The sequence below is a fragment of the Solanum dulcamara genome, chromosome 9 (assembly GCF_947179165.1).
Source record: "Solanum dulcamara chromosome 9, daSolDulc1.2, whole genome shotgun sequence".
In the NCBI taxonomy this organism is placed as follows: Eukaryota; Viridiplantae; Streptophyta; class Magnoliopsida; order Solanales; family Solanaceae; genus Solanum; species Solanum dulcamara.
In genome coordinates, this window is record NC_077245.1 from 73,378,981 (window position 1) to 73,401,113 (window position 22,133).

Genomic DNA, 22,133 nt, shown 5'->3' on the forward strand with positions numbered 1-22,133 from the left:
AAATATGACGTGGTGGTTCATCTCAATTCTTACTGATGACATGTTGGTGATTGATATTGAAGGTAAGAGTGAAATCGTTATTGATGTAGCAACAGGAATGTTGTTGAGTGAACTTCCTCGGCATGGCTCTGGAATTGTTATCCATTATGTACCAAGTTTGGTTTCTCTTTCCCATCGCCCACCACTTTTCAACTCTTATTTTAGGTGCTAGACTAGACTAGATTGTTCGGATTCTTTAAATTTGTCGTTGTGTGTGTCTGATCCTTCCAGATAGTGCATTTTTGAAGGATTCGAGGTAACCTTTTCTTTTTTTGATGATGAAAAGTGTTTGGCAATTCTTGTGAATTTCCAGTGTGCAAAGAAAAGAAAATGTGTAGAAAAACTTGGTCTGCATTTGTAAGAATGATAAATTTTTAATTTCTTTTCTTGTTACTCATGTGATCAGGTTTCCATTGTTTTATACACTTACATGCTACATTGGACATCATATTGTTCATGGGAACTTGCTACAAGCTTTTAGTGTGTGTATTTTGGACATTCGTATTCAAAATTTACTGATCTAATCAATTCAAATTCACACTGAATAGATCTACTAGAAGATGTTAAACGTTCGCTACAAAGTAGGTTTTACATTTTTAGAGTACGAACTCATTTGCCTTTAGTACTCAAAAGCAAGGATAGCGACTAGCTCCCAAGAGCGTGGCTTAATGGTCAATGAAATGGGAGGAAAGTCATCATGAGGTCTCTCAAGTTCAAATCTCAACGACAAAAATCTACTTATAATTTGTATTAATATTAGATTTGCTTAGCAAAGCTTTCATAAAGTTTTTGGTGGGGAAGAACCTTTTTCCCCCTAAAAGTTGGGCAAACACCTCAACTTTCTAAAATAATCGTCATTTTTTAAACTTTCCATATATAAGCTTGGCCAAACAAACTAAATCTTGGCTGGTAAATCAACTTATTACCTTGTACTTGTATTGATGAATAGAACAAGTATAGAAAGTGAAAAAATTGAGATGCATCTAAGCTGATCTAACAGTATCGCTACAATAAACAAAAAGGATAGCTACTGCCACATGCAGTTAAATACTCAATAACAAAGATATAGGTGATAACATGTAACACCATATTATGATCAAGTGGCCATTAAATAGCATGAGTATCTCAGTCTTAGCACTTTCCATACTAGAAGATGTAGCAGAACTTTGATTATAATGCAATATAACATAAGGTTCATGAACCTGATTTTATTTTTCACATGTGAATGGAGCAGAAGAAATGGAAGATTTAATCACATCATATTTTAGATTCCCCAAAATAAGAAGAAAAATATATTCTATAGAATTTGTGTCAGAAACTCCCTTATTGGGAATAAAACGTTTTCTATTAAAGACGACTTTATATGCAGAATTCAAACTCAAAATATTTTAATTAAAAATAAAAGAGTATTTATCACTCCGCTACCATCTTTATTGGTAAAGTAATTATGAAAATTTGGTAGGGCTAGCATTTAATGTGTAGGGGGACCAAGTCAGTACCAGTGCCATCTTGATTTGATAGACATATATATAGGATGAACAAATTTGGTAAAACGATCATATTTGTCTCTTTATTATCAAAAATAAGTTACTATATATTTTTCTTTTATTATACATTTTCAACAAATATATCTTTATCGTTATATTTTAATGGAAAAAGGGTCTGATATACTCCTCAACTTTGTCTTTTATAGATGATATATCCCTCAACTTTAAAAAATTTGCGTGTCGTTTTATTTGGCAATAAAGTAACTCGATCAGTGAAAATCAGGCTCGTGTCGTTTTATTTGACAACATAGTAACTTGATCAGTGAAAATCAGGATCTTAAGCAGCATTGTTTGTTGCCACTTATTTTCCTTAAGAGCATTATACGTTTTAAAGCTGAAAATGAAATTTTAATTGATAAGAGGTAAATATAACTTTAAGGTATAATTATTGGGGTATATTTGTTAAAAGAGTATAATCGAAGATAAATATAACTTATTTTCAATAATAAAAGAGCAAATATAATTATTTTCCGTATATTATATTAATGGGATCAATTGAGAACAAAGAAATCCAGAAACATAAGAATTGATCTAGTAAAATTATGAAACATATTCAATAAGTGGCAAAAAGTTTCATAATGATAAAAAAGTGAGTGTTGAATTTGGATAGTAGTGTTTAACTTATGGCAAAAAGTTTAGTGTCCTAAACATAGTCATTATTGAAGTTGCTTTTATTTTTGTTGCGTTTCAGAATCCTGAAATGCAAATTCAAGATTATCGGAGTTTTTGATGTGTATTATAGCTCATTAATTTTTAGAGAAATCGGCATTGAACTAATGTTTTTGCTCTGAAATTCGGTGGGTCTATCCTTAACAACGTAGGTTTCTCCATGACTGGCGTAGATTCTATTTTTTTAGCATTTCAGGATCCTGAATCGCGAGATCATGATTATCGAAGCTTTCATGTGTATTAGCACGTGAATTTATAGAGAAATCTACATTGAACTAATGTGTTTGCTTTGAAATTCGGAGGGTCTATCCTAAACAACATAGGTTTCTCCATGACCGGCGTAAATTCTATTTTTTTAGCATTTCAGGATCACGATAAGCTTTCATGTGTATTAACACATGAATTTTTCAAAAGTTTTATCCTCAGACTCCGTTTGCCTTGAAATTCGGAGGGAATGTCCCAAATGACCTATGTTTTGCCATGACTGGTGTGGACTTTAATTTGCGTTTCATGGTCTTGAAACGCAAAACCATGATTATCGAAGTTTTTCCATATGTATTAGCACATGTACTTTTGAAAAAAATTGTCACCGGAGTCCGTTTGCTCTGAAATATGGAGGGTCCATCCAAAAAAGCTTAGGCTTCTTCATGACTTACATAAGGATTTCGAAACGTGAATTCACGATTATCAGAACTTTTGATGTGTATTAGCCCACGGGTTCAAGCCTTGGAAACAGCCTTTGGCAGAAATGCAAGCAAGGCTGCGTACAATAGACCCTTGTGGTCAGGCCCTTCCCCGGACCCCGCGCATAGCGGGAGCTTTAGTGCACCGGGCTGCCCTTTTTTATGTTCGAACTATGTTTTTCCGGAAATTTGGTATGTCTATCCCAAATATCATAGACATCACCATTATTGAAGTTGTTGTTTTTGTCTTGCGTTTAAGGATCCTGAAACTAGAATTCACGATTATCAGAGGTTTCAGTGTGCATTAATTAGCACATGAAGTTTTAAATAATTATTGTTGAACTTCGTTTTCTCTGAAATCTAAAGGGTCCATCACAAACATCTTGGACATCGCCATGATTTAAGTGGCTTTTATTTTTCAGTGTTTCAAGGTTTTGAAATGTGCATTCATGATATCGAAGCTTTCAGTGTGAATTAACATATGGATTTTTCAAAATATATATTATCATCGAACTCCAATTTCTCTGAATTCCAGATGGTCCATTCCAAACATTCTGGACATCTCCATGATTGAAGTTGCTTCAATTTGTTTTTTGCGTTTTAGGGTCCCATAAGGCGAAATCATGAATATCGAAGCTTTCAATGTGTTTTAACACATGAATTTTTCGAAAAACAATTATCGCCAAACTTCATTTTTTCCCTAGAACTCAGAGGGTCCAATATCCTAAAACATCCTAGACATCGCCATCATTGAAATTTCTTTTCATTTTCATTTGCGTTTCAGGACCAATCATGATATTCATAGCTTTTGATATGTATTAACATATGAATTTTTTGAGATATTGTTGCTTCGAATTCAAAGGGTCCTTCTGAAGGACCTATGCTTCGCCATAATTACTAGCGTAACTTAATATTTTTGGCGTTCCAAGATCTCAAACGCTAGTTCACATATATTCTATCTTGTTAAAATAAAATAAAATTATATATCTAAGACCTATTTAGAATTTCTCTAAACACAAACTTTTAATAATTTTTAATAAATAAACAGTCATAATCAAAGGGAGAACAATGTTTTCCCTCAAATAGAAAATGTCTTTTTTCAAACTAAAAGAGCATTTATTGTGTCTATTTTATGATTGTTACGTATGAGGACAAGACTTTTAAAGGGTCCTTTGATTTAAGTCATCCTTGATGGCTCGATCTTATATTTTCTTAGTAGATTTTATCAAACATGGATTGTGGTGCAGTCGTGAGATTGTTTCATCCTTAATCAGAGGTTTCGGATTTGAACCTTGAGTATGAAGAAAATTTTATTGCGAGCGTCATCTCACTATGGACCCTATAATGCGCGATACGAATTTAATCGGGACTTCAATACGGACTCTAGACATCAAGTGGGAAATAAAAAAAATGTTCAAATTATTTTTAAAAAATATATTGTGCTCCGAATAGACATATTTACCTCTATAGCATTAAATCTCTATATTTCACCTTAATTTTCCTATGTGAGACATTTATTTTTCAACTAAATAAGAATGAAATACGAAATCAAACAAGTATAACTTTTGTGTGCAATGAATCTAGATCACATTTTTTTTAAAAAAAATTCTAGCACAGTTGGTGGTGAAATGAACAGTAAAACGTTGATGAAATTAGGAACCAAAAAACATATAGTGCCAAGTTGATCGAAATTGTAGAAATTAATGAGGTTTACTAGAATCACCAAATTTAATTCTATCATGGGTCCCCTTGTAAGATCCACTCCATGAGTGTATGGAAGATTTTTATCTTTCTTTGATAAAAATTATTATGCCTTGGAAATGTGGTCAATCGGCCAAAATATTTGTTCATACTTTATTGAAATGGAAATCATCTAAAAGATATCTTCACACATCTTTGTTGAAATTGACAATCGTCCAAAAAGATATCTTCACACATTTTTGTTGAACAGGTCAAAAAGATCTGTTTACATTAAAATATTGAAATTTGTACATTTGTTTATGCCATCAGTGACATAATGAGGTTTTTTCTCTTCCTATAAATTGATTGATTTTGCTCATTTGTAAATATACCCAAGATAAGAGAGAAAACATATTAGAGAGCAAAGTGAGGTATTTCATAGGTTATAAGAAAATAGTCTGTGAAGAAAAATAGAGTGTGAGCGATATTTTTAGTAGGTGGAAGATCATGTTATTCCTTTTTTTTTGAGTGTGTGGTAGTCATTATTGAGTATTGTAGTTGATACTACCCAGTGTAAAAAAATTTTACTATAGTGATATTAGTTACTTCTCTTGGCCCATAGTTTTTCCCTTATTTAAAGGGTTTCACGTAAAATTCTTGGTGTCATTATTTTTTCACTATTTTGATCATATATATTTTTGTGTTAGTCTGCATTTTCCTAACACCCCTTCCTACCCCCCCCAAAAAAAAAAAAATTAAAAAATTCCATTATAAGTAGAAGTGTTATATATATACATATAACTTGTTTCTTCAGTGAATTGCAAAAAAATATGGAAGGAAAGAAGAAGAACAGAAATAGAGAGGAAGTATTATATAGAGGTGTACGTATGAGGAATCGGGGAAAATTGGTGTCTGAAATTCGTGAGCCTCGTAAAAAATCTCGTATTTGGCTTGGTACTTATTCTTCACCTGAAATGGCAGCTCGAGCTCATGATGTTGCGGCTTTATCCATCAAAGGTAACACGTTTTCTGTTCCAATTTATGTGACGTTATTTTCTTCGTATAGTTTGTTTCATCATACAAATGGTATAATACGTTTAAGATGATGAGACCATAAGTTTCAAATCAAAATCTTCAGTTTACGTCAAATTATGTTATTTCATATAAATTTAAATAGAGGAAATATTATAATTACCTCGTTATTAAGGATGAGTGTTATTTTAATCCTTAATCCTAAGTTCAAATTTAAGGATGCATGATTTTAAATTATAGTTAAAAGTTGCTGGGTAAATTCAGGTTATTATTTTTCTCAAATTTTTTTGGACGTGTGAAATGTTAACATTTCGAGATGGACCATCGTAGGTGACAGGGATAAGACGAGATAATTTGCCAACAATAAAGGTATGAAATTATGAAATCGACTAAAATATAGCGAAGGTCAAAATAATATATATAGTGGCAAATTTGAACTCTTTTCTTTACTTATTTATGAATTTCGACATGTCATTCACGCTCAAGTTCGATTTTATTCCATAAATCAAACAGGTGAAAATTATATTTTGATAATGATAGCGATGAATGTGAACTTATAACATATTGAAATATGCGATTATCTCATCTGAAAGTAGGTGATGCAGCAATCCTCAACTTTCCGGAACTTGCAATTTATCTTCCAAGACCCGCCCTCGCGACATTCAAGCAGCAGCAACAAAAGCGGCTTCTATGAAAAATGTTGGTTCTTTATCATCATCATCTTCTTCTTCTTCCAGTTCATTATCAGCAACAACGATCAATTTGGGGACAACGTCAAAAGAATTGTCCCAAACCATCGAGCTACCACCACTCGAAACTTGTATTGATGACTCGTTTGATGAACTAAAAGATGAGTTATTGTATGTTGATGACTTTTGAATATGGATGGGTGGTTATATCCTGACAATGGAGAAAAAATTTCAAGTTGTATTGAGCTGTCTCATTTATTGTGGAATTACTAAATGTAATTAATAAGCATATGCAAAAATATCATTAATGTTGATAATTGTTATTATGGCCGTATAAGATCTCGTCAAGAAGAACGAACACAGAGTTTCAAGTTTTTCAATCAAACTTTCTTCAAGAACTTTTGTTCTCCCTTGTATGTAAGGTTATCATAGTAAGGATTTAAGTTCTTACTCACGCCCTACATCAATAAATTCAACTAATAAAATCAAAGATAGAATTTTTACCCCATGATTCATGATTTTTAAATTCCCTCTTCTCGAAATTATGATACTTTATATCGTTGATGATATATCATTGTTGTTTATGCTTAATGTACCACATGAACCCTTTTTAATTAAGAGCTATTGGAAGCTTTGTCATAGTGATTTCTTATGCATTGTTTTCATGAGTAAAGTAAATTATAAGTCCTAAAGCAATATTTCAGAAAGAGTTTCAAGAGAGCATGAGTTGCTTCAAGTGAATTATTTTCAAACAGAAAAGCATAGTTAGCTTTAAAGAAAACGATTTTAGTTTTGAGAAAGTACAATCAGTTTTAATAAAAGCATAGTCTTTTAAAACAAGTTCAGTACAGTTTAAGAAAAACATTTTTTAGTATTAACAAATGACAGAGATTATCAGTTTTTCTCTAAAGTGAGACCTTTTATCTAAACGGGTCATTATACAGTCATAGAGCATTGTTACATTGTTTTGGAAGTAGTATTGAACGTCAAGTTGGGTAAGGGTTCAGATAATCCATACCTCATAACTTTGCCGTCAACGTAGGATAAGATCGTGTCGTTGATTCGAGCGACTCCTGAGAAAGCCCTTGGTAAGGACTTAGATATTGGATCCATTAGTTATGTTCGTCTTACCCTGGTAAGAAATAGAATGGCCATGACAACGTGGGAAATACAGTGTATCATCATGAGCTCACGTGATGGTTGTCGATTAGCGAAACTCCCTAAGGAAAGTAAATTATATTATTTTCAGCATTTGCTACAATTACATACATTTTCAATTGTAAAGCTTGGTTGTTAAGGTACATGTGCTTGCTTTACTTTTCAGTTAGCTATCTTACAGTATACCTTCATATTTACTCTTTCAGTTTAGCAAGTTGTTTCATTAAACTATTTTACATACCGTATATTTCATGTACTAACGTCATATAGTGTTACGTTTTAAATAATGCAGATTTAGGTGTTTAGGATTGGCAGCAGACGCTCCACTAGAAATATTTTTTCACCAACATTTGATGAGACCTCCTTACTTTCGGATGGCTCTAGTACTTTGTTTATCTTATTCAATACTTAGTAAACATTTGTAGTAGAGTATCTAGGTAGCAGTGAGTCTTTTCCCTACACCTATCTTCAGTTCAGTAAAGACTTCATAGACGAGTCGGTCAAGTTATTATTTTCAGATATTTTCAAACACTTATATTATTATTCAGACCTCCTTTTAGACTTTTACATAAAGTTGTTAGAGATAATTTATTTTGCTTAAATATTATGATGCTCATCTTTTATAAAGTTTCTGCATAAGTTGTTTAGTCTTCCACTTTATAAGTAGTAAGTTAGGACAAAAATTCGCTTGAAACCAAAAATAATTCTTAGTTTCGACCACATCTAGGATATAGACTCGAGACGGGACATATTCAACCATCTGGTCGAATCCAATTCTATCCCATACACCAACAGTTTTAAAGTCCCCATTACGAAATCATGTCCAAGGATATGTAAGGGCGATCAAACTTCTTGAAACACGCTTTTAATGGAAATTGAAATTGGGTGTGATTGGATCTAATTATACAATTTAATATATTTATTTAATCAGGTAAATTATCTATTATAAAGCGAACTAACTTAAATTTATAAAATAAACTAACTTAGTAAATTAACAAGAAAGTAAGAGAGATAATTGTTTGCGTAGAGAGAATTGTATAGTTTCCTTACATTTGCATTGTCTTTTATAGACACAAATAAGGATAACATATTCCTTGGACAAGGGAATATTGCTACAATGGACATCCACTTGACTTATATTATTTATAACAGTGCTCCTTAGATGTCCATGTATGCAAACAAATCCAGTAATACGTATTGAGAGCTGCATCATTAAATTTCTTTTTTATTTTTACTTTTTTGATTATTTTTTTAATTTTACATTATTTATCTTCCACGTCGTTTCTTCTCACAAATAATCATTGGCCTATGCATTTATTGAATCAAAAAGAGTTACATACACTATTTGAAAATAATGTAAAAATATTATAAGTCACAATAATTAAAAAAATTATAATATTTGGAAAAACATATTAAAAAGATTATCTAATACTTACTATAAATTAAAAAGAAAAAGTAACATATATTAGGTATCTTTTTAATCCTAGCCGTCCATTGAATTTCTTTCATCAACGGCCACTATTATTTCTTGTACTTGGTATATAAAAGTTTGGTCTTTACATTTTATCAATAAAAACAATGTTGACACATTTTTTCTCTCCGATTGTCCGCCGTCTGTGGTGGCTGAGGTTGGCGACGTCTCCAGCGAGTTCAGCAAAACTGTTATAACCGGTCTCCTAGCCCTCTCTGCTACTTTGTTTGACATCCGACCGGTGCTTGTCAAACGAAGTAGCAGAGAAGATGAGGAGCACGGTTTACCAGATTAAGTCTTTCCGGCGAGGCAGAGGCAGGTATGATATTAGTTAGTTAATAAATATTCTGATGTTTGCAATTGGGATTTATATTTGTTTTAGACTACATTTATTTGATTAAAATAAATAAATAAATAGCTATAGCAGTAAGTTAGTGATGTGAGAATGAACGAATTCTGCTCTGACAGTACAGTACAATGCAGTTATTAACGTACAATGCCTAATCTGGTGATTAACATTTCTATTGGTCCTTGTACTGATAATACATATATATAATGCTGTGATTAAGTACAATGCCTAATCCGGTGATTAACATTTCTATTGGTCCTTGTACTGATAATACATATATACAATGCTGTGATTAAGTATAATGCCTAATCCGGTGATTAACATTTCTATTGGTCCTTGTACTGATAGTACATATATATAATGCTGTGAAAAATCTGATTGGAGGTGAAAACCCTATTACCCCCTATAAATAGACAGCATTTGTCACTCAAAACAAAGCATATTGTTGCTGTTTGAACCTCAGGTATTTCTCCTTTCCTCTTCATTTCTTCTTTTAATGACCTAGCTAGAATGGAGACAATTGGAGGTTAACAACCTACTATAGACAGTAGTTCTCACTCAAAAAAAAAAAAGATTTTGATTTATTGTTGTTTGAACATCAGGCCTTTTTCTTATATATGACCTAGCTTGAAGGGTGGTTGCATTCCATATTAGCTTACTTTGTTAATGTCTGAATTCCTTGAGTTCATTGGTTTGGCCCCTGTTGATTTTTGTTCAACCCTTTGTTTTTATTCCAACAACATTCTTGCAATTTATACTACTTTTACCTATATCATTAAATCTAACAACATTCTTGCCGTAAGTTTCTGGGAAGTTGTTTGTGATAGCTATTAATCACAACCCAAAAGAAAGCTGGTTCATAATCAGTATCTTGGCATATTCTTCTGAAATAAAATCTGCACAGTTTTAATTGGGTGCTTTTACCTCCTTTGAGGTGATTATGGTGGCTCAGGTGTTGTAATCCCCCTACCCCATGTGATAAAAATGTTTACAAGATCAACTAAGAAATTCAGCTTACCACACAACCTTAGTCAATTAGGATGTTGCTTGCTTTATGTTTCCGTAGCTTGGGCAAGAGTCAACAAATGTTCTTTCACATTCTGTGTTGAGCATGGGTTTTGAAATGGTTGTGTGCAAGTATGTCATTGCAATCAATGTTGTGTTTTCAATGAAAACCTATGTTAAATGTACCAGCATTTGTTTTATGTTGTTACTTTGTCTGCTAATATCCTGAAAAAGAAAAAAAAAATCAATTCCAGTCTCAGTTGTATGTGGACAGATGGAACCTGTCTTAGTGTCATCATTGTGTGTCCATATTGTTGGGGAATTTAGTTAGCAAGTTTTATTCGATGAAGTGGTATATCGAGCCTATTGAAGAACTAAGGGAGCTTTCAAATGCATATGATGCCTCCGGTCATTCATAAAAAGTTGGTGAAGTTTTCTTTTAATTTTTTTTTTTTTAAAAAATCTTTAAACTTTGTGCTATGAGCAGAGTTGCACAGTTTGCATAATTTCAGTGGTTGCTCAGAAATTGGTGTACTAGTTGTTTGTCCTTTCGGCTTATGTTGATACATCTGCTGTATTGAGACTTGAAATTTTTTGATGAAATCTTATTTTTAGCGTATCGTCTATAATTAGCCGTAAGTTTCTGGGAAGTTGTTTGTGATGACAATTAATCACAACCCAAAAGAAAGCTGGTTCATAATCAGTATCTTGGCATATTCTTCCGAGAGAAAATCTAGATATTGATTGTTAGCCAGCAGTTTTGTCTTTGACTTTTTGTAGCATTAACTGAAACATCTGCATATATCTGGTAATACTTTACCTCGACATGTTTAGCAGGGAAGGTGCGGAACTTTCCCTCATTGTGCTATTCTTTCAATTGTCTACTTATAACCAGACCTGTCAGATAGGTTAATTTCAGAGTAAAAGGCCAACAGCTCATGTAATTAGATTAACTTGTTAAAGTGAGATGATGATACATTATAGGTTTAGCACAGAGCGTTGACAATTATTTACAAGTAATTGTCAGATAGGTTATCGCTTGTGGCTGAAGCATACTTGTCAATTCTATTGGTTTTTAAGAATACAGTGTGGTTGTTGCCTTGTTGGTATTCTAACCTAAAGACAATTTGTACCTATGAAAGGGGTATTAGATTAATTATTTTTGGGACACCCAGAACTTCGTCATCAACATTAGACCTAAGTGTGTCAAAAATATGTAATCTAGAAAGTGATTCCATAGCTCCACGCCGGTCAAGTTAGCCTCAGTATTTATAAATACTGGTATTTTCTCTAAAGTACCAACAAAACAAATAGATATCTTTATGCATGTTATGTTACTTAGTAGTTTGCAATACTCCTATTCATCCAGATTAGCCAAAGAAGCAGGGTTGTTGTCCAAGTTGTCTATATTTCTTTGCTGATATTCATAGGTTTGAACTCTTGATGCCTTGACGGCACTCATGATTGCCTCAGTCACCCTGTTCAACATCCCTACGCCATTTTGAAAAGCGACAATGCAACGATCCAAATTGGCAAAACGAACTTGCAATGATATACTTAGTTAATTAGAAACTATGTTAATGTATCACAAGTGACTTTTATAAATAAAAATGTTTAAAAGAAGTGTTTTAGAAGATCATAGCTAATAAAGGCTCTTTCATTCCCCATATAGTAACAGTTCATATAAAATGCAATAGATGGAGTATTTACTATAGTGCTTTGTTCTCTTGTTCATTCTACACCACCATTTTATTACACGGATAAATTTGTGTAGCATTGGTTGTTTCTTTTCTATACGCTTTTATCTATTTCTTCAATATTTGTGTGTAGTGTGAGGTTCATATAAATGACTTTAGGTACTACAGGTACCTTGCATACTGAAGGTATTTGATGATATGCCAGAAACCACTAAAAATAATTTGTTGTATTTCTTTTTCAACAGATTTTTGCAACACTCTGATCCAGCATTCTGTATCTCAAAAGGTGTGTTATCACAACTACTCAAACAACCTGTCTGTCATCTGTACGTGTATTAAAGAATCATGTTATTTAATTAGTGATGAATAGTTGTGTAATTAGTGCTTAAGTGGCGTCTTCTGGTTGCTGCATTCCGCTGTAGCTTTACTTTGTTAAATTCTGAATTCCTCGAGTTCATTGTTTGCTACCTTATTTATACTGGTTGAATTTTGTTCAAAGCTTGGTTGGGGTATGTTTGAATTCTCTAAACTTGTTTCCTTTATATCCTGATGGTATAAATTTCCCCCCAGTGTGCTTTTATGCATCTTATTTATCGCATGTTCTCTCTTTCCTCTGTGGTTTTGCTACGGTATTGTTGTAGTGATCATTTTTTATTTATCCAGTCTAGAAAGATGTATGTATTAGGTTGTGCGGTTGGGATGTGTTATCAGGTTGCTAACTTGCATATTCGATCAAGGGAATGATCATTTCTTCACAGGATGTTTCCTATTTATTATTTGAAATGTGTTGTGCTTTAGGATCCTCTGTTGTTGTTATGATGCATCTTTTTTCATAGATTAGAGTTTGAAACGAAGGAAGATGATTGTAATGAATGGGGTTCTCCCAAAGCAACAGCCTTAGAATTCATTGATGGTATTTTAAACTTGTATCTTGGATGAATTTGGAAACCATTATGGGATTCTGTAGATTGATTATGTAAAAGTCCCTCTACCCCATGTGATAAAAATGTTTACCCACTTTACTAGATCAACTAAATAAATTCAGTTTGCCACACAACCTTAGTCAATTAGGATGTTGCTTGCTTTAGGTTTCCATAGCTTGGGCATGGGTCAACATATGTTCTTTCACATTCTGACGTTCAGTTTATCACCCACTTTACATGATTTATCTTTTTTCCTTTCCTAGATTATCGATGGAGCAATTGAAGGTTCGGATTGATCAAATGGTAAATCAGCTGAAACAAAGGAGTCTTGGTCAATCTAATGTGGATCTGTTTGAAATGATTGGGAAATTGGAGCAAGCAAAGTCTTATTTGCTTGCTGAAGGTAAAAGATAGTTTTAAGTGTTTTAATTTGTCAAAACTAGTCTTTATTAATATTTTTTTTTATTGTTTTAACAGCTATGCGTACTTTTGATCCTCTTCCTTCGGGGTTTTTCGATGGCCTTCCTACTGATTTTCATTGCTTCCTGCGTCCTTACTAGTAAAAAAGGGGCTCTTCGCCTCTGAAAGCGTCCTTCCTTCTCAATGCCCGGGCAGCCTCTTTATCCGTATGAGAAAAATGCTCATGATGCGAAGTTTTCTGGATAGAAGGTCATCCTCAAGGTCAGGCAAGGCAGTCTAAGAGGCTATGGAATAGGCTTGGGTCTTTCATTTGGGCCCTATTGGGTGGGCCAATGCGTAAATGCCCGCCCACAGAGTCCTCTCCCTTCACAAGGCGTTTACGCTCTTTCCTCCTCTTTCGATAAGCTTTTCATAGCCGTAGTCGTACTCAAGTACCCTTGCAGGGGAATCCACTTCTGAGATGGAGAGAATCCCGGGAGCTCGGGTCAGTTTCCCCCGCCAACGCTTGTTGCAGGTGCCGCTGAGGAGCTCGGTTCGGTTACCCCATTTCTTAGGTCTCCGACCGGTGCGACGGTCAGCTCAGTCAGAGCGGAAGACGTTCCTCGATCTTCAAAAAAAACTGACTCCTCCTGCCAATCTAATTTCGAGGGGCATGTAGGCGTCATGCCTTGAAGGCTTGCCCCCGACCCCCAACCTCCCCGACATTGTTCTCCGACGATGTCCCCTAGGCAAAGGGAGCTGAAAGCCATCCTATGAGCCCTGCGAACTCATGACTCGTCAGTCACTCGGAGGAGAGATGCTTTCTATCAGTCAAAAGCAGATATCGATCAATAGTCGACTCAGGGTGGATAGCAGTGGAGTCAAGAAGCCTGTCAAGAACATGAATCAGATGGGTGAAATAGTGGCTGAAATGGGTGATCATATGGATCACCCATCCCATCTTTTAGGTAAGCAGGCCCAGTATATGCTCCTCAGTTTCAACAACCAGCCCCAAGGCTTCAACAACCAACCCCAATGTATGCTCCTCGGCTTCAACAACCAACCCCAATGTATGCTCCTCGCTTTCAACAACCAGCCCCAACATATGCTCCTCCGCTTCAACAAGCAGTGCCAAGACTTCAACAAGCAGCCCATGTAGCTGATGGTTAGCAGGTGTCAGTGTTTCCACAAGCAGCCCAGGTGGGTGATTATTACAGATGGATGTATTTATGGGACCCATCTGATGAGCACCGTTTTGTTCCGGTGACCCATCTTCCCATCCCTTGGTTTACCACAATGCTGACTAAATCCACAAAAGATCACGGGCTAGAAATTAATGGTGGAGATACTTCCACCTTAATGCAAAATAGTCCTCCTAAGAGCTTTTTAAACTCACCAAAGTTCTATAGTGTAGGCATGCCAGTGACTTTGAGGAGTTCAAAGTTGCTTGGACTTGGTAATATGACTACTTGCCCAGGTTTGTTGATTGGCACTCTGCAAGGAATGGGATTATTCCTATATTGGCCAACATTGGGGTGCAAATTTCTGACTAATGCAATTATTGGCCTATCTTTTCAATGGAAAGTGTTTGGCTCGAAGTACAAGCTTTTTATTACCATCAATGAGGAAGGTATGTATATATTTCTTTTTAGTTTATGAATGAACATATTTAATTTCATGATTTCACTCTAATTATTTTTTATCTCCTTCTTGCAGTGTCTGAACCAGTGGGTCCTTCTAATCGATCCGTTGGGAGAAAGAGGCGCTACTATACAGGTTCAGAATGAGAGGTGGAGAAGGAAAACATCTTCAAAATTCACTCTATTATGAATATTGATTTCAATGTTTCGTTTCTTGATTAGTTGGGGACAAAGGAAGAAAGAATGCACTTCTCAAAGACAACATATCAATATTTCTATACCAAAAAAGTAGTTGTTGAGATATTAGGAAGAGTACCTTGCCAAGATTTATGTAAACACTTTAAAAAAAATTGGCATGCAGTGGTGTTCGATTATTTGCCTAACGTTGAACGTGGAATATTAAAATTATCTTTCTTGTAATTGTTATTGACACAACTAATGATAGACCTCAAATAGTCCTAAACCTATAAGGAAAAGGTTTTTCCAATCCTACAAGAACAATATATTCCTTTCTCAAATTTATTAGGACAAAGGGTCTCCTAAACCAATACGGATTATGAGTTCCCTAAAATATACAAGGGAAAAATTCAAGACATAATTAACCGTACTAATTAATTTGACAACATACACTTTTGCCATCATTAGAGCAATAATTTGTGCTTAACAAAATTTTCAAAAAGTCTTTTGACGGAGAAACACTTTCTGTTTTCTGAAAAGCTTGGCTAAACATCTTAACTCTCTAAAATAAACATCTTTTGTTTGTTTGAAAAAACACTCCTAACTAGTAGATGGGCGAATCTGGTTGAATTTAGACGAGTTGAAAATGGATTGAATAAAAATTACTAGCACTGTTTTCCTAAAAATTTGATCTGCATATGCAAGAATGATAGAATGAGGAGCCATTGTTTATTTTCTGTTATCATTGAAAATGAAAAACCAAATACTAAATAATTGCTATAGAAACACAGTTTTCTATATAATGTAATACTATTTTTTTTTCAAGGATTAGAAGATGAATACAAATAACGGTAAAGCGCTTCCTACAAAGAAGTTCTTCATTCTTTGCGTTCACATTCACGTGCATTTAATACTTAAAAAGCAAGGATGCAGTGCGGAACTAGAGATATCATTCAAATTTCTTTCGTCGAAATAACTGCACTGCATATATATGATCAAAATTATTATTTTTATGTATAAACGTATATATTGTGTTTGTTCATAGAAGAGGAACTTGGAGATGTTTGCTATGCTGGTGAATATTTTAGATTTTCTCGAGAAAGAAATTAAAACTAAATGATTATTTATTTTTATTGTTTCATTTTAGTCCTACGTCTGAGAATGACAAAAAAAATTCATATGTTAAGGACAATTTTACTTATGCGGTATAAGTGAAAATCACACAAAAATTATCTTCAATTTTATATCACATAAAAAGTCATCTAATTTTGCTTCAAATTAATTAAAAGGTAAATTTCATTATTGTACTAAAAATATAATGACACTCTAAAAAAAATTATATTTTTGGTCCTTAATGTGTATCTAATTTTGTGTCATACATTAAGGATTATTTCGATTATGCGATATATACAATAACTAAACCATTTTGATCATTTTCTCCACTCTCCAAATATACACTTAAAATGTGGAGTATATATTTTAAACCCCAATTAAAACAGAAAAAATTGAAATGAACTAGTCAATTGAAAAAACAAAATAAAAGAGATTCTAGCTTAATTTTCTCTAATGAGATCTCACTCACCTGTTTCTTAACCTCCATCAAATCAGTTTCTTGATTATACTAATCTTGGATTACAAACTTTGGGGAGTTGCTTCCTTTACTGCAATCTCCTTGGAGGTCGAGGATTAGGATACAAGGTAATTAGTAGGTATGTAGTCGAGCGTTCTCTAGTTCACTTATCAATATGTGTTTCCTTTGCTTCAGTTAGCATATTTATTTGTTATTGCTACTTGTTCTCTTATTAGTTGTTTTCAGCATGGCTTCTTGCTTTTATATTTTCTTTACATGCCATCTTGATCTTTTTATATGTTTATTTGAGCCGATGGTGTAATTTGAAACAATCTCTCTACCTTTCATAAAATAGGAGTAAGACTGAACAGGGCTAAACTAAGATGCATGTGTGGCTTAGTAACCATATTATGTTTAGGCCGTGATATTTAATGTTTTCTTAACACCAATTACCTTTAAATTGATAATTTAGAGCATAACAATGTATCTATATCTCAATTTGTTTCTTTGAGTTTTCTCATCCAACCCCACCTACTCTTACAACTATTTAGTTGTATAGAAATTGATGACCTAAAGCTTGTTCTGCTTCAATGCTTATGACCTTAATTAGTTCTTTGAATCCCTATTGTCCAAGTAAAGGTGAAAGGAAAAACAACCTCAACTTCATCCAAGACCGTCACAAAAACGCAAACCAAAACTAGAGTGAAGAAAGTGTATTCCTTGGCTGGCCAGAAGTTTGATGTTCCCTGTACGAGACTCCACGACAGGAGTGGGTCCTGCTTGGTGGCTTTAAGTTCTCACACTACAAGCAAAATCTTTCTTTTTCTTTTTGATAAACATGGTGTCCGTGCACGTCACACTAATTCTACGAGGTATCTGCTACTTTCACCAGCATAGGTGAGGGGTAACTTTGTCCACTAAGGTTTGGCGGGAGTGAAATATTTGTCTTGTTATGAAACTATTACCAATTACCTCTTTCATATCAGAATATCATGTAGAAGACATAGAATTGGAATGAGGTTTGTTTTGAAATGAAAGAAGATTAATATTTTATTTGTGATCTTCCATAGACGCTTGAATTTCTTGCACTCCTCCAAAATGACTGCCTTTTTGAAATGAAAGAAGATTAATATTTTACTTCACGAGTTGATTTCCATAGCTGAATTGTTCTCTCGTTTGGTTCAACTGAGGAAATGTAACAGTCTTTTGTTTCCTCGCACACCTAAAGACAACATTTTTTCCAAGATACAAAGTATAGCTAAATGTGCTCCTTATATCCAACTAGCTAGCTTTTTCCCCCCCTTTTATGTAAGTCTAAGATGCTTTATTTTACTTGAAGGTACAGTAGAATGCATTTTTGCAAAGAAATAAAATGAACTTTGTTTGGTTCCTCCATGAACTTAGAAAGAATATTTATAGACTCAGTAATGTCAGGCCTTGTGTGTGTGAGATTGGAGATTTTGAGTATTAGGAAGCTGTAAAATTTTAACAACGCTTTGTTGTGTTAATGAGTAATCATGAAGGCCCATGGTCTAGGTTGGTGACTTCTATTGTACTTTAGAGGGCTGTCTGCCTCAGGTTTGGTTGAATTTGGACGAGTTGATAATGGATTGAATATATATTACTAGTATTGTTTTTATTGTTCTTTTATTCTTTCGAGTTTTCAGATACAGTTGAAATAAGACTTTGAGGCATGTAAATGCAGGTTGATGGAGCATGGTCTGTTATCCCCCGAGAGATCAAAGAAGGCATTTGAGAAAAAGCAGAGAAAGCAAAAGCAAATTCGCATGGAGACTCCTATTAAATCTCCTCCTCCGCGACCATTCATAAGCAAAGCCGAGAACTCAAAAGAGCAACAGAAAGTATCAAAGAACGACTATAAAAAGGCGAAGAAACGACTAAAAAGTGATAGTAGTGATGACGACGATGATGATTTCATTCTGAGCCCAAAGAGAAGAAAAGGGTAAAACAAAAGCTCTGCATTTGCAAGAATGATAGACTGGAGGAGCCATTCTTGATTTTCTGTTATTATTGAAAATGAAAAAAGAAAATAAATATTTATAGTTTACCGATTGTACAATGGAACTATAGTTGTTATAGAAACACAGTTTTCTCTTTCAAGGATTAGAAGATGAATACAAAAATTATGTGTTTTTTCAAACCCTTTTTGGTCATTTTGATTAGTAAAGATGACTTAGACACAACTAATATTGTATTGGACACTTTTTTTTTTGGATTTTCCATGCGGTCTCTGGTACCCGTATTAGATCTCGACTAAATTCGGATTCGCGCCGGAAAGTCTCACATTTGAGGGTAAAGTGCTCTCCAACAAAGGCGACTCCGTATCCTGGGAATTCGAACTCGAGACTTCTGATTAAGGATGAAATTGCTACAACGTTTGAATATGTATGTTTGCTTGAAGCATTTGGTATTCGAAATTTATCAGTCTGATTAATTCAAATTCGTATTGAGTAGATTCACCAAGAACGGCAGGTAATTCAATATGGTATTTTAAATTTCCTTGAGAAAGAAATTAAAAGCTAAATTATGTGCTAGTATGTATGGAGTTTAAAAGTAATCACTTTTAATCATTTTAGTCCTATACACACATTTACAAGTGATAACAACTTTCTTTCATAGTTTATATTAAGGGATATTTCGATTACGTGATGTATATGATCGATTAAAATAGTATAATAGAAAAAAAATGAAATGAACTAGTCAATTGGAAAAAAAAGAAAAATAAGCAAAGACTTAGTAAAACAGGGTCTGTTAGCTTCATTTTCTCAACTGAGATCTCACTCACCTGCTTTTTAACTACCATCAGATCAGTTTCTTCGATTACATAAAACTTGGATTAGAATTGCAGCACCGATGATTATGATTCTGGTGAGTTGATTCGTTTATTAGTATCTGTTGTTTCCTTTGCTTTAGTTAGCATATTAATTTGTTGTTGCTACCTGTTCTCTTATTAGGTGTTTTTTTCCATAACTTCTTGCTTTTGTGTTTTCTTTACATGTTTGATTTTTTTATATGCTTACTTGAACCGAGGATTTATCGAAAACAGTCTCTCTATCTTTATAAGGTAGGGGTAAGACTGCGTACAAACCACCCTCCCTAGACCCCACTTGTGGATAGAACTACGCATGTTGTTGTTGTCTCATGGTTTCATTGCCTTTTTACTTTGATACATCTTTTTAAACATAGCATATCTTCAATTATAAAGAAAGAAAAATGGCAGAATTATCCAATTTTAACAAAATTAATCGGATAGGGTGGTGGCTATTATGTCCTATTTGTGCTGGTGTATCTAATCGTTTGACATGATAACATCAATGGGGTCTGGGGATAGTAGGATATATGCAGACCCTACCTGTATCTTTACGGAATAGAGAAGTTGTTTCTGATAGACCCTCAACTCAAAAGAAACTTAAGGGCACGATGACAAGGATCATATTTGTCTATTTATTATCAAAAATAAGTTACGTTTTCATCATGGCTTCTTGCTTTTGTATTTTCTTTACATGCCATCTTGATATTTTTATATGTTTATTTGAGCCGATGGTCTATTTGGAAACAATTTCTCTACCTTCATAAGGTAGGGGCAAGGCTGATACGTACACACCACCATCCCCAGATCTCACTTGTGGGATTACACTACGTATGTTGTTTCCTTTTTACTTTGATACATGTTTTGAACATAGCATGTCTTCAATTAGAAAGAAATGTCAAAATGGCATAATTATACCTTTTTGACCAAAATTTATCTGATGGGGTGGTGTCTATAATGTCCTTTAATTTGTGGCTATCTAATCGTTTGGCATGATAATACACTACAACATCAATGGGATCTGGGGAGATTAGGATGTATGAAGACCTTACCTCTATCTTTACGGGATAGGTATGTTGTTTCTGATAGACCCTCATCTCAAAAGAAACGAAAAGGGGCACGATGACAAGGATCGCATTTGTCTCTTTATTATCAAAAATAAGTTATATTTGCGGGATAAAGAAATTGTTTCTCATAGACGTTCAACTCCGAAGAAATGTAACAAGAAAAACTCTTCTTCAAAATTCACTCTATGTATGCTACTATTATGAACATTGATTTCAATATCTCGTTAAAATACTTTGTTTTCTTGATTAGTAGGGGGACTTTAGATAGAAAGAAAGAAAGAATGCAGATCTCAAAGACAATGAAAAAGCAACGTGTCAATATTTCTATACCCAAAGAAGTTGTTGTTGAGATATTACGAAGAGTACCTTGCCAAGATTTGTGTGAAACTTTAAAGAAAGTATGTATGCAGTGGTGTTCGATTATCTATAGTGGGAGTTTTGCCTACTCACACGTTGAACGCGGAATATTAAAATCATCATCATCATTCTCACAATTGGAAGCAGTACTTATTGACAAGACATATGATACACGTTCCGTCACAGTTTCTGCCTTGGAATGGCACAGTAGTTTTCCAAACTATCCTCACCAAGAACATGAAGAAGAATGGGAGATTACATACATGTATAGATTATATTATGAATTGAACCACATAACACATATGATGACGGTGAATTCTGTGAATGGTTTGGTGTGTTTCTGGAGTTCCAATGCTCGTGTCTATGTCTTCAATCCTATGACTAAAGAGTATTTCGCGACCTCACCATATACATATGAAATTAGTTTTCTTTCACCCTGTATTGCTGCAGTTGGCTTCGGGTTTTGCCAGCTTTCATATGAATACAAGGTGATTGTTTTTCGTGATGATAGTGCAGGATTAATGGAATATGGTGAGATGAAACCATTAGTTTTTACTGTTGGAATTGACCGTTCGTGGAGGTCTCTGAATAAAATTCCTGATAGAAAATTTCTTTCTAGAATTGAGAAGGGTACACATGTGAAGGGGGTATTATATTGGTACACTCTTCAAGATAGTAAGAGAATTAAAAGCCTCTTATGTTTTGATGTGTCTAAAGAAGAAGTTTTTACGACTATGGTTCCAGCTGAACTTAATAGCCTAGAAGAAGGAGGACGGTCTATAACTAGGATAGCAGAAAAAGGAGGAAACCTTTGCTTGATAAACATAAGTTATGGTCCCATTTACTCCCTCTTGATCAAGGTATATATTGCGCATACTAGTACTGATTTGAGTAGCTTAAATTCATGGAAGAAAGAGTTCAATGTGACTGTTCCTAATATGGCTTACCAAATAAATATGACGTGGTGGTTCATCTCAATTTTTACTGATGACATGTTGGTGATTGATATTAAAGGTGAGAGTGAAATCGTTATTGATGTAGCAACTGGAATGTTGTTGAGTGAACTTCCTCGGTATGGCTCTGGAATTGTTATCCATTATGTACCAAGTTTGGTTTCACTTTACAATCGCCCACCACTTCTGAACTCTTGA

At 34.1% G+C, this 22,133-nt stretch overlaps 1 protein-coding gene and 1 pseudogene across 1 annotated transcript; both read left to right on the forward strand.

Moving 5' to 3' along the window:
- The first annotated feature begins 5,441 nt into the window (after positions 1 to 5,441).
- On the forward strand, positions 5,442 to 9,263 carry LOC129903787 (dehydration-responsive element-binding protein 3-like; annotated as a pseudogene).
- An 11,661-nt stretch (positions 9,264 to 20,924) lies between these two features.
- LOC129903788 (putative F-box protein At1g32420) lies at positions 20,925 to 22,133 on the forward strand. Its single transcript, XM_055979311.1, has one exon. The coding sequence runs from the start codon at positions 20,925 to 20,927 to the stop codon at positions 22,131 to 22,133; it is 1,209 nt and encodes a 402-aa protein (XP_055835286.1).

Excerpts from the sequence above, each read along its gene's own strand:
- LOC129903788 (XM_055979311.1), top strand. The coding sequence starts at position 20,925 with ATGAAAAAGCAACGTGTCAATATTTCTATACCCAAAGAAGTTGTTGTT.